The following is a 14,206-nucleotide window of genomic DNA, read 5'->3' as shown; positions in this document are numbered from 1 at the left end:
TGTGTATTTGAAGAGATTGATGTGAGAAGGCAATTTTCAAGCACTCAACGATTCTTTATTACCATAAAGACTGTCAGTGCAAGTTGCAGGTGGGTTAACGAAAGCTGCAGAGCTGCAGGGAATCACCAGTGTCCCCCAGCCTGGTGGTCCTGCTCTTGATCGTCCGCAGCCTCCTGCCTGAGGGGAGGGGGGCAAACAGTGAGTATACCGGGTGGGTACAGTTCTACAAGACGCAGAGTGCCCACTTCCTGCATCTACTGGTGTAAATGTCTGTGGTGGAGGGTCGACTGCTCCCCATCCGCCTGGCAGCCTTCAGCACCCTCTGCAGAGCGTTCCTCTCCCCAGCAGAGCAGCTGTTAGACCACACCCTGATCCAGGAGCCGGGGACCGTCTCCACCGCACACCTGAAGGAACTGCTCACCACTGAGCTCCCAAGTCCAGCAGGCCTCAGCTTCCTGAGTAAACCTAATTATAGCTCTAAAACAAAAGTCGAGCCTTAACCCTCTAAAAGGTCTGTTGAAAGTAAGGACCAGCAAAAATGTTCTCACTTCACAAAAATGTCCTCACTCTGTTGGTTCAATCTGGTCCTCAAAATTGAGTATCTACAAGAATACACACACACATACATGCAGACACACACAGACACCCACACACACCCACACACACATTACAGTCTTGAGTTAAGTACTATCAAGCATAATCATAACAACTTGTATTGTCTTACACAAGTCTGGCATAACCCCCCGAATCAATTGTGAATCAATGTTGTCTGCTTTTGTGCAAATGGAACAAACAACAGATGGAAATGAGAAGCAATTAACAAGACTTCTGCGGGTGGTGACCACAGATTATTTCTCTGTTCTCATGTTGCTGTCCTCAAACCACAGAAGTTGCTCAGGGAGTGGAGCTCATCCAGGACAGCAAGCTGTGGCAAGAAGGCTTTCTGTGTCTGTGGGCCCAGTGTCCAGATCTTGGAGGGGATACCAGGAGACGGGCCAGTATACCAGGAGACATGCAGGGGGCCGTGGGAGTGCAACAACCCTGCAGCAGGACCACTACCGCCTCCTTTGTGAAAGCAGGAACAGGAGTAGCACTGCCACAGCCCTGCAAAATGACCTCCAGCAGGCCTCCATCATGTCTGGTTCTATCCACCGACTCCACGACGGAGCTGACTGATGATTTAATCTACAGCTGGGAGGAAATCCCTCAGGATAACATCAACCGCCTCGTCAGAATGAGAGACGAACATTACTGACACTCACTCTGACTTGTCTTGAGGAATTTCCACGGAAGTTGTATCAGACTTTAATCCTTCATGGATTCAGTAGGTTTGATTTACATTGATAATTTTTTATGTGTTTTCCTCACTATGCAATGAATTAAGGTGTTTTTGTTCAGGCAGCTTACACTGTCCCAAGATGGCAACACTGTTGATGCAAGCTGAGAAGTGGAAGGTGGCATCTTATCACAAAATATATGAATTAAAAGTGGCATCAGTAATATTTTACACACGGCTTCTTTCACAATAAAGCAGATTCCTGCAAATTATTAATAAAGTTCTATTGTAAGGTGAAATTGTATGAATTTAAGTCAGTTTACAAAAGAACTACACATAAACAAGGTGAATGATTCTGCGGTTTTAGATCCACCTAAAGAAACCTCCCTGGCCTCAAATTATTTTTTTTATTTCTTTCTTCGTTTCTTCGGTTTTTTTTTTTTTTTTTTGGTTTTTTTTTTTTTGGTTTTTTGTTTTGTTTTAATGTTGCAGTAGTGTGTGTTTGCTGGCTCCGAGCGTCTGTGGGTGTGTTGCGGGTGTGTCCAGGAGGGGACCTGCTGAGGAGCTCTAATGACTTTGTGCCTGTGGGGAAACAAGGGAGGAGCGAACAGTACGCGAACCTGAATTTTGTTTGGAGCTGCGGAAGACGGAGACGCAGTTTGAGGAAAAGCCTGGTGTTTCCTGAGCCTGCCTGCGGCCGCTTTGCTCTTTCCTCACTTTCACTGAGCAGCAGTCACCGGACAGAGGAGCTGCGCAGTTCCTCCCCAAAGCCAACTTTAACTCTCTCCTTTTGGACTTGGAAAAACCCGAAACCGACTCAAAGAAAAGGGGAGGAGAGAACGAAAAGAGAGCCCCAGCTCACAGAAGCATGAGTCCCCTCACGTTTATGCTCCTTCTGCTTCCATTCGCGCTCTTCTCCTCCTCGACACGTAAGTACCAAAGTCAGCAGACAGGCTGCACTCCAGCTGCTGAGGACAGCAGTATGGGGAGATGGGAGCTGCACAGTTTGTTGTACTTAAGATCATGTCAGTGCATTAAACTCACAGAACTAGTCTGTTGTTAGAAATAACAGAATTTTTAAATTAATAACACAAAAATATGAGTAATCACAGATATTGTCTCTGGATGAATAAGTGTACTGGAGTTCCCAGATGTTCCATTAGAAATCTGCTATAAGTTTGTGTCTGTATGATGCAACAAACCAATGCGTAGCATAAATAAATAAATAAATAAATAAATAAATACATACATACATACATACATAAACACACACATTTCCATCAAAATTAGAGACAGTTTGATCTTAAACCGTATCCACACTGTCAGTTGTGCAGGTTGGGATTCTAACACCATGTGGATAATTTTGCTGTATGTCTCAAATTTAATTTATTAAATTAAGACGCATGCATTGTTATATTTTGCATGTTGCACTGCCCTTAATAATTGTGAAGGATATATCTAGCAGAAATTAAATATAAATATTGAAATTAATTACATTAAGTACTTGTACTCTGAAAAATCTTTTTTGTGAGTAATTGAGCTACTTAAAAAACTCAAAGTTTAATGTGTTCATCCACATTTTGATTAAACCTTATCTGCATTTGCATAGACATTTTTTAAGTAAAAAAAAAAGAAAGAAAATTTGTTCACAAAGAAAGTTTCCATAGAATTTTTGCCCACTTTGCTAAATTTGTGAGACACTTTGCCATGTAGACATTACACACACTTACCTTGAAATTACTGCCAAAAAATGCTACTTAAATACAGATGCAAAATAAAAGAAGCTTACTTGGGAAGAGTACTTTATAACTCTCAGTAACTTCAATATTTCACCAAAGATTACACCAAAGATTTTTATAGATTTTAGATATTTATTCATTTCATTTGTTTATTGTTTCATTCATTGCTTTGTGACTGTGATTTTGTTAAAGCACATCTTTTGCAACATGTATGTACATAATTATATATATGGTTCAGTCATCTGAAAATACGAGCGGCAAACAAACCATCCTTCTGGAGTGTCTGGATTCAAGTTCACCTTGATCGTCTCTATGTAGAGTTTGCATGTTTTCCTGTGAGTTTGTGGGTTTTTTCTGAGTCCTCCTCACAGTCCAAACAGTGTGTTTGTCATTCTGTCCTCGATCTCTGGTGCTCCTTCTGTTTGTGGGAGTTTTGCCTGTTTCTTTATGTTAAGACGGGGTTCTTAAGTTAACTTCAGCACTTGTGTATTTACCAAAATTAGTCTCTCTGTGTGTATGCATGTGTTGTCAATTGTTTACTTTTACAGTGTTTTCCTTATTCACCTTTCAAGTACTTTAAGTTTACATTTACGGTCTGAAAAGTGCTTTGTGAATGAAGATTGAAGTAAATGATGATCATCAGGGAATCAAAATATAAGAGACAACTAACCTCTCATATTGATGTGCATAACCATAGCTCACCAATTATTACACAATTAACCTGGAGATTCTTGCTTTTTTGTTACATTGGGCATGCAGGCAGTCAGAGTGACTTTGTGCCTGATGGTGAATTGGGCTCTAGCCCTGTTAGTCATGGTGTGGCTGATTGGATGAAATAGTGCTCATCAATGCCATTGCTCGAGGGAAATGTGAAAGCTTTGGTGTGCTGAAATTTATGATCACACAATGAAGAAATAAGCTGAAACATAATCATTTTATGTGTGACAGGGAAAACATGCAGAGCATAATGCATGCTGTTGATCATGTTTGCAATTAACATGTTTCGTTAAAAGGTGAAACCTCTGTCCTGATATCATTGATTCGTTTTTAGCTTTGTCCTTTACACTTTGCATGAATTTATCCAGAGGCTAGAAAAGGTGTAGTGGCGCATATGTTAGAGAGTTTATTCACAGTCCACCTGCTGCACGGTTAATAAAAGTCTACATGTTAACTCGCGTATCTGTAAAGAAGGAGGCCAGCGGTAACACTGATGGGTTTCTCATGGGTATCAATCATAAGGGCAAACTTTATGCCTGGGAGGGTCACGGTATGGAAAAGCATTCAAGGATTTTCACAGACAGAACCGAGGCGACCTTTGTGAGTGAGCCCACTGAGGCTCCATAAATCCCCTTCATTACTGGGTCATAAATATATGCTGAGCTGCTGCTGCTCTGCTGTGGTGCATTGTACACACACACACACACACACACACACACACACACACACACACACACACACACACACACACACACACACACCTTTTCTCCAGCCAGAAATTTTGATTTACTTGATTTCTTGTTAGAAATTTTGCAGCTTCTCATCAGGCTGTGTCAGCAAGGTGTTGGTTTCATTGCAGAAAGAAATCGAGCCACTCAGGCACATGAGCCCACAAACAGATGTTTGGTGTCAGAAAATCTAAATAATTAAGTTAAAATGATAACAGGGACTCTGAAACAGTTCAATAATGTTTTCTGACAAAATGACAGGATTCAAATTTTAAACTGCATACTGGAATTTTTTCTTTTCTGAAACCATTTTTTTTTGGTTAAACCTATATCAAGGTCGTCAATGATTTGCCTTAAGGACTAACGGACTGCCCAGGAGAAAGAGGGCCTGAAAAGGGACCACACAGACCATAAAAAAAAAATTACTTTTTCCTGAAATGAGATATTACTGAAGCACCAGCGAGAGATGCTGCAAAGAAACATCAGCACCAAAACCATACTGTGACCATGAGTTTGTAAAACAACAACAACAACAACAACGACAACAACAACAAAACATGCTGACGGCTGCTATTTGCTGGTCTGAGACACCTGGCATGTATCTGGCACCGACCCAGTTCATTGGCATGTAATCTTTCATCTGTGTGTGTTCCTGTGTGTGTGTGTTTCTATCGTCCAGATGTAGCAGTCATCTCTCCTCAGGATCCCATCCTGCTTATTGGCTCTGACCTGACAGCCACTTGCACGCTGAGCCCCAAGCTCGGCCTGCATGCGAGCTCCCTGTACTGGACGCTGAACGGGGCGCGACTCCCCAGCAGCACCTACAGAGTCCTGTCCTCCGATGTCCTGAGCGTCTCCCTGCGCAGCCTCAACGGCTCGCAGCAGCAGTCTGGAGACAACCTGGTGTGTCATGGAGGAGATGGACGAGTCCTGGCCGGCTCTTGCCTCTACGTGGGCAGTAAGTTGAGGCTTTTCAAATGGTTTAATACTGAAAAACCTGTTTTTGTGGGGTTTCACCATTTGCAATTAACAGGTTAGAATAAATTAAAAAACATTTTATATGTAATAATAAGCTGCCAATTTTAATGGTAAATATTCCTAAAATATATACTTTCAACACTATTTATGCTTCTTACTTTTTTTAGCTTGTGTTTGAATTTTCCTAAAGTTTGACCCAAGTCACAAAAAGCCTAAGAATCCTAAATGGAAACGTGAAGAATAAAGTTGTATTTGTTTCATCATTTTAATGCTAAAAACTTGTATATGAAATTTAGATTCATAAATTGGTTTATTTAAAATTTCAGTGATTGATTCAGTGATCAAAAATATTAATCAGACAAATCATTGAGTTTACATGTTGTACCTCTCCAAAAGCTGACAAAGTTGTAACTGCTTTGTTGAATGCTAAAGTAGCCTTTGTTTCATTCATGAAAAAGTAGTTTTATTATCAGAATCGCTTTTTGCTCTTGGTGCTTTTTTCAACTAATCACAGGAGAAGAATAGGCGAAGTCACATTTTCTCACTTCTTCAGCTTTTAGTGTGTGTATTTGAACTTATTCTATTTCGTGACTCTTCAAATGTTTTCTTTTCTCTTGTCCAGCGCCTCCTGAAAAGCCAGTCAATCTGACGTGCTGGTCACGCAACACAAAGGACTTGAGCTGCAGGTGGAGCCTGGGCGGGTTGGGTGAGACCCACATCCAAACCAAATACACCCTGAAGTACAAACTGAGGTGAGCGTCAACAGACCTGCTGCAGCTCGGCGGTGAGCACCCCGTCCAGCATTCGTCAGGTAGATTAGCAAAGATCAGCTAAGTCTTATGTGCACAGCTTCTCATTTTGAACTGTTCCCCACTCAGAGGCTGCGGGAAGCTGTTTTCATTGTGTGCAAACTGACGAAATTAGCCAGAGAGACTTTATAGTACGCAAACAGCAGAGGCTTATTTGGTTAATGTGTTTCTGTTTAGGTGGCACGAGAGAGAGAAGGAGTGTGAAGATTACGGCACCGGGAACCAGAGATACTCCTGTTACATTCCCCACAATATAGCGCTCTTCACGCCATATGAAATCTGGGTTGAAGCGACCAATCAGCTGGGCTCAGCTACATCCGATGTCACCACCCTGGACATCCTTGATGTAGGTGAGTGAGGGAAGCTTGTACGTCAATTTATGGTCCTATCTTTACAAGATATATTCGTTTACATCTCTCTCCTCTTTTTGTTTGCAGCTCTCTGTTGTTTTATATTTGCTGTGCAAATGGCAGGGAGAGAGAGGCTCGTTTTATTTTTACAATTCACCCGATCCAATGCATTTTATCTGCCAACATGGTGGGTTCAGGCTAAAAGAAATTACTTTGTTGTAAAATTTAAGCACATAACAGATTCCTTTCTGGTAATGAGTTCACAAGTTTCTCCGTTTTACGTTGCTGGATGAGACGTTGTCTTGTAAATTGTCCAAATCTCATGCAACACAAAAAGTCTCATGGCTTCTAGTGAAAAGCAGATTTCGAAAGCGGTGTTTGCTATGTGTGTGAGAACATCCTCTCTTTGGATTTATTCTCACTCAGGGAGAGATAATTCTGAGGCTTGGAGTGGGTCGGTGGAGAAGGAGGAGGAGGATCGATGCCATATGCATGATGAACTGCTCTGCTATTACTGTAGAAACAAGAGGTTCTGAGAATTTGCTCCAGCTCTGTTTTGCTCTTTGGTCTCACACCGAACAAATAAGTGCTTCAGCGAGCAAACCGCCTCACAGTGTCAGTGAAGGCCTCAAAGGATGTAGTGAGACAATTACAAACAGGAAGCACTTTAACAAGACATTTAATAAGTTCCTGACTTTCTGTCTTTCATGCCGTTGCCCCCTTTATCTTTCCCTTGGTCTACAAAGCACTCGAGTTGCTTTATTGCAGCAGGTAAATAACATCCTCTCACAGAAAGAACAGACTGGTTTGATCCTGATCTAACGCTCACCAGCCGACTGGACTGCAGGTGAGGAAGAACCAGCAAAGCCGATTCCAAATCTTTATTATTCAGAACATTCATATATCCAGTGTTCAGTCAGGGTCTCTGTAGGCTGGAGCCTGTTCTTGCTGACAAGAGGCAAAAGGAGGAGTTCCCAATCCGTCACGGAGGACACACAGAGACGCATTTACACCGAGACCCAATTTACAGTTATCAATTATCGCAGCAAGCAGGTTCAGAGCTTTGTAACTTAATCCATGTGTGTGTATTGATATTGGTACATGGATAATGTTTCTGCCTTGTGTTTCACAAAAATAACTTTAAATCCCTGGAATAAAATAATGATAAACAATGGCCCTTCTTTTCAGGTAATCAAAGCGCAGTAATGAAATAACTGCTCACTTTGTAAGCCATGCTGGACTAATTAGAAAATAAAATCATACAGCTGGATAATGAGAAATGTGCTTGTCAGTTTCCCTAGTAAGCCTCACTTTGATATTTGGTGGGCAGATTAGAAGAAGTGCTGCTGTGACGTCTGCTCCCTTTGTTTGTGAGCACAATAAAGCGGCACACAAGGCATCCTCCCAGGATTCCATCATAGGCAGCGGCTACTGCACTGTTCTCCGCCAAGCGTCAGTCATATTAAACAAATGTCTAATACTTGAAAACAATGAAAACCGGACATTATCAGGAATTTATAAAATGCTTTCGACGTGTGTGTGTGTGTGTGTGTGTGTGTGTGTGTGTGTGTGTGTGTGTGTGTGTGTGTGTGTGTGTGTGTGTGTGTGTGTGTGTGTGTGTGCGTGCATGCATGTGTGAGTGTGTGTGAGAAAATATGTAGGCAAAAGCCTCTTTTGTGTCAAACGAAGTGCGTGTCTGTTGTTTCTTGATTCACTCCACCATGTGATCTTGTGTTTCTGGCTCACGTCTTCATCCGTCCTCACTATACGGTACGTCTACTAACCCTCGTCCTTGTCTCTTCAGTGACCACAGACCCTCCTGCCAACGTGCAGGTGAGTCGTGTTGGCGACCTCGAGGACCAGCTGACGGTCCGCTGGGCCAGCCCCCCCGAGCTCAAGGACATTCTGTTTAAGGCCAAATATCAGATACGCTACCGGCTGGAGGGCAGCTCGGACTGGAAGGTGCTCCACACATTCAGACACCCAATCCGGCCGACTCTCCTACATTCTTATGCACATCTCTGTGGCGGCTGTAGAAATGTTCTGCTGACTGATCCAATGGAGGATGAAAGTTTCTCCTATTGCATCTCTGGCTTTTAGCTTCTACCTTCATTATAAAGTAAATCTTGCATTAAAAACCTTAACTGCTGCAAGCAGCTGGTAAATTTTAAAACCAGGCTTTGATCCAAAAGTGCAGAAGTGGAGCTTTTAGAAACTGTTCCTCTTTCAAACTGTTTCTTTGATGTTTCCTAGGCAAAGCTTCTTATTATTTCTCCGACGTGTACATACACAGAGCACTTCTTTGAATTCAGGGTTTCCTATTGAATCAGGGGATTAAGCAAATAATATTTAAATGCACTTGAAGCCATTAATATCCAGACTACACTCTAGATGAAAGCAGAACAAAGCTGGAGAAAGTGATTAGAAAATATCCTTCTAATGTGCGCTGCAGACACATATTTATACAAAACAGCGCAAACGATTTAGACACTAAAAATAAAGCCAGGCAGACTTTTAAAGCTATTTCTTAAATAGTCTTTGCCTGTAAATTGGAGCCAGATCCGGTCGTTACATTAGCGGATATTTTTTAAGGTGTTAGGTGGATAGGTCGTTCATGCTTCATTAGTGGATTTAATAACGGTGTCTAGTCTGTCCGCGTTACTCCAGACAGACTCATGAGATCGGGGCTCTGTGGAGGACATACCATCTGTTGCAGCATTAACACTGTTCTTAAGAGCTACGCTAAACGCCATGCTGCAGAATATCTCAGCAAATTTGTGTCTTTTTTTTTTTTTTTTTTTTTGTATTTATACGACCCAGGTCTCAAAATGTACAAGTATTGTATCTAAATATTTCCTGGCATCTGTACCACAACGTTAGCAAACTGTTGTTATTCCTGGTAAAATATGTTCTTCTCTTTTGATACCTCATCGTCCTTAAAAGCATTGTCACATTTACCCTCCTTCAGGTGGTAGACGATGTTGGTAACCTGACGTCATGCCGGCTGGCCGGCCTTCAGCCCGGGACCGTCTATTTTGTTGAGGTGAGGTGCAACCCGGTGGGCATCTTTGGCTCCAGGAAACCGGGCATCTGGAGTGAATGGAGCCACCCGACTGCTGCCTCCACGCCAGGCAGTGGTGAGTTTATACACACTTATCAGGGAACATGGCCACAAACGTGCCAGCAGACACTTGGAGGCAAACAGCTGGGTGTTCACTGGACAGGGACCTTTGGGAAACTTTCTCCAGCCTGACCGGGAAACACTGTATGACTCTATGAGACGTATTTCAATTCTTTTCTTCTGCTGGACCAGTTTACATCACGAGGACCCTCCTATTTTCATTGACGAATTGCTATTACTAATTGTAACTAAATAACACTAATAACCTTCCCAACTAATGTGAAGGGGTGTTGGGATCTCTTCATCCTCTGCCTTCATTCACGGAGTTTCACTGCTTTCCTTTGGCTGACGACGGTCACAATAACACAGAAGATCACAAACAAACAAACAACAAAAACACAAATGAGGTTAGATCATTTAATGATGATATAATGTTCACAAGATGTGACACTGAGAAACGCCAAACAGATTTTACAATTAGACATTCTTTCGTTTAAGTTTTCAAACAAATGCAGCTGATCACATTAATTTTATTTATTCGAGCTTTACAAAGTCACAGAAAGAAACCCACCGAACAGTTAAAGCTCCGGCCCACGTCCTTCCTCTTCCTGACTGCCTCATGGCTTTAATGATCTTTAAATGTTTCCCAAACATCTGTGGTGCCCATAAATCTTGACCATTCGTTTCTTCCTAATAATCAACCTTTCAGTGCCAATTAAGGCCAGAAAAACAATGTTCTTATCCCTGATTCAACATCCTGAACAGGAAGATCCAAACCGCATGTGACCCAGAAGAAACTACACATCAATGGGCTAGATACCTTGATAGAGATCTCCCAGCAGAGGATTAGAGGGAACTGCAAAGAGCCGGGAGGGCATCTGATAGATTTTTGTCATCTGCTTCAAAGATTGATCAAGTTAAAAAGCTGGTTGTCAGTCCGTGGCACACACAGGACCTATAAAGCTTGAGTGGAAGCAGGTTTTGGGAGCAGATAATGAGTTACATAGGTTATGTGGTATTTACTTCCCAGAGGGAGGAAGTCGTTATCGAGCTCTGTTGTTTGCCATAAAGAATTGATTGTGGCAGACAACATTTCCTGACTAAGTCAAATACTCGTATGGCATGTCACCCCTTTAGTTTAGGACATTAAACAAGAAACATATTTGTTCAACAGGAAAACTGTAGCAGTCCCATTTTTCTATTATTGTTGGTACTAGAATGTGATGTTCTATTTTCAGAAGCATTCAGGCTTGCACTCTACATCGAATTTGTCCTATGTTTGTGGCGTTAGCTGAAAAGAAAAGCTTAGATTTGGAAAGAAAACGTAAGTCTTTTGTAATGTATCTGTGTGTGTATATAGGCAGAAGTTTTACAGTCTGGCTCAACACTCTGAGAGAGAGAATTAGCATGCAAATATACTAAGTAGACAGAATGCTTCCTGTATTTATATTCAATGTGTTTTGCCCATCACAGCAAAATTCTAAGTGCCACAATGTGAAAATGACATTGTGCTAAATATCAGTAACACTGATTGAGAAAATCTACAGATACTTGAATAAAAAAAATAGCTATCATTACTTTTCCTTAGATTTACCATAATTCAGTTGTAGTGTGGTTTCATCACAGTGCTTAATATCAACACTTTTTAAAGCAACTACTTTATTCTTCATCCATGAAACCTCTTCTGCTGGATTATTTGATATGCTCTAGACTGGGGCTCTGCAACCTTTATAACCAAAACAGTAATTTTTGTGACTTTCAGCCAAGTCAAGTTGATCCGGAGCCGCAAAGCATATTTAAACTTTGATATGAGGCAGCTTATGAAATGTCATATACAGTTTTGATGCACATGTAAAAAACATATTTTATGATGCATTTATGTAATTATGGTTCAGAGTAGTGAACATTTTATTACATTTACCCTATTTTTGTACTTGATTTTAACAGTTTTGCTTCTATTTTCAAGTATTTTTTGGTTGACAATTTTTTAATTTTGGCTGTTTCTATTGTTTTACCTCCTTTTAAGCAGTTTTGCATGCTTTTTTTCTTCCTTTGGAAAATCCAGACATTTCACAGTTTTTCAAGGCATTCTGTCTGTCTCCCCACTTCTTGTGGTTTTAGCTATTTTGCCTAGTTTTACTTGTACCTTGTTTGAATCCCTTTTAAACCAAGAGTGACGAAACATTTTGAATAGAACCACTGTTTCTGACTTTAATAAAAATAAGTTCAATGTCCATTCAGGTTTCATATTGTGAAGGCTGAGTGGAGCCACTACAGAGGGACTGAAGAGCCACATGTGGCTCCAGAGCCGCAGCTTGAGGACCTCTGCTCTATACGATCGATTCATTTTCCATTTCCCCACTCTTTCAGACATATTTGTTTACTTTATGTATTGCACTAACAACCTGTATTTGTGTTTTGGTATAAATTTCAAACCATCATCATTTTCAGGCTCTTGTATCAAACGAAGATGAAAAGATGTGAAGAACCAGCAGTCTGATTCCTGAGCTTTCTCCTCAAGGAAGTTACTGAAGCACTAACTGAGATTCACTTCTTGACACCATTTCATAACAGCACCTTTGAGCGTCATGTCACTTAAAAAGTAATAAAAAAAAAAAGATAACTGTCTTCTCAAATGTACTTGAAGACTATCTGAAAAGTGCCAGAGTGTGCTGACACATTACATTGTTAGCAGGTTGAAAATAATCCATACACCTGGCTGATTACAGCCTTGATGCTGCCTTCTCATCATCTCTTACTCTTACTTCCTTCACGGGCTCGCTCTCTTCCCTTTGTCTCTCCCCTCCTCCCTGCTTTCTGTTCCCAGAGCGGCTGCAGACTGGCTCATGTGATCCTAAACCCGGTGAGCAGAACTCCACCCTGCGGCGGGAACTCAAGCAGTTCTTTGGATGGGTTCGCAAGCATGCGTACGGCTGCAGTGGCATGTCAATTAAGCTGTACGATCAGTGGAGGGTGTGGCTGCAGAAATCGCAGAGAGTGCGCAACCAGGTAGGTAAGCAGAATCTGTCTCTACATCTCCTTTTGGTTAACTCCGCTAAGCTGTCCTCAAGAGCACGGAGTGCTGCATCAGTGTCCTGTGCTGGATTTCTGACCCTGCCTTTGTCAGGCCATGTGGTCAGCATTTTTATAAACAGAGAGAGGAAAGCTCTCTCTTGAACGGGCTCTGTGAAGTTTCAGTCTGGACTTTATGATCAGGTAAAATGCGGTTTAGACTTTAAAGACCCAGAAGTGGGAGACATAAAAGTAAGATATGCTCTCAGTCAAGCACTCTGATTTTATTACATATTTTAACGAGTGGACTTCTGATCTCCAGCTGATGACCACAACAAAGAAAAATGAACATGTAAATGTAATTAACAGCCTGCCATAATGTGTTCCTTTTGTGTTTTGTTTTGTCTTGGCGTGAGGATCCCCTTTCACTCAGCTAACTCGGGCCAAATGGCACGCACAGCGTCAGGATCTGTGTGCGCTTATGCGACTGTGTGAAGAGTTCAGATCTTTCAGCCACATCCTCTGCAGCTCAGTCCTTGAACTCACAGAAACCTTTCGCCTACCTGACTCGATTAGCTTAGCAGTCTTTGGATTTTTTTTTTTTTTTTTTGTGCATTACAGGGCGTAAGCCGCTGCCTGAATAATGTCTTCTTTCACAACGTGTGACAGGTTGCCATTGATTACCCTGTGAGAAAGGAAGCTGGAGGCTCCAAGAGCTACGCAGAATAAGAAAGAGATGATGCAAAGAGAGAGCGGGGGGATTGAGAAAAAAGTGGCAGCCAGACAGAGTGACTGTGGTGATTACTGGAGATAACGTAGTACTCTTTTGTTTTAACTGTTGCTGAATTACCCATGTACAAACCATCTGCTTTTGTCTTTTCAGATGCTGCGAGACGATAACTCATAGCTGGAGCACTCGGCACGGCTGCTGCGCTTAATTCAGGCACAGCATCAGGAAACACTGACGAATAAGTGGTCCAGAGGGTCCCAGCTGTGCGAGAGGTCCAAGCCACCGCCTGAGGGAGGCTGCAGCGTTTGGTCATACAGGCTGGAGTTTAAGGGGCCTGAGTGGGAGATAATAACTAACGAGACAATGCAACCTTTTTCTTCCCTTTTCATAGTCAAAATCTCTTATATGTATGTGCAGTAACAGAATGTCCAGACATACTGTAACACCTGATTCATTCTAGGAAAGATAAACCTTATTTATCTGAAACACAACTGCAAATCTCATTAAGTGACATTATTTGAAGGCTTGTTGCATCTAGCCATTAGCCCACAGTTCAAAATATATTAATGGAGACTAAAAGTCAAAAATCAAATATGAAGAGGTCATTTTATGTAACAGGAGGTTTTGTTTTAATGTAAATGTACATACTGTCCTGTATCTAGCCAGATTTTTGTAAAACATTGTAATTGCTTATATTTTTGTACTCTGCATATTTAAAGGGATGTTATGTCTAACTTAGCATCTCA

General features: G+C 41.6%; 1 protein-coding gene across 1 annotated transcript; it reads left to right on the top strand.

Moving 5' to 3' along the window:
* The first annotated feature begins 2,139 nt into the window (after positions 1 to 2,139).
* Positions 2,140 to 13,835, top strand: crlf1b (cytokine receptor-like factor 1b). Its single transcript, XM_030083463.1, has 8 exons — positions 2,140 to 2,205; positions 5,140 to 5,418; positions 6,061 to 6,190; positions 6,425 to 6,597; positions 8,402 to 8,559; positions 9,566 to 9,734; positions 12,546 to 12,731; positions 13,614 to 13,835. Exons 1-8 carry the CDS (start codon positions 2,145 to 2,147, stop codon positions 13,628 to 13,630), a joined length of 1,173 nt encoding a protein of 390 aa, XP_029939323.1. The 5' UTR covers positions 2,140 to 2,144; the 3' UTR covers positions 13,631 to 13,835.
* The last annotated feature ends 371 nt before the right edge of the window (positions 13,836 to 14,206 follow it).

The sequence above is a fragment of the Salarias fasciatus genome, chromosome 23, assembly GCF_902148845.1.
Source record: "Salarias fasciatus chromosome 23, fSalaFa1.1, whole genome shotgun sequence".
Taxonomy (NCBI): domain Eukaryota; kingdom Metazoa; phylum Chordata; class Actinopteri; order Blenniiformes; family Blenniidae; genus Salarias; species Salarias fasciatus.
This window is presented reverse-complemented; position numbering and strand designations above follow the sequence as displayed.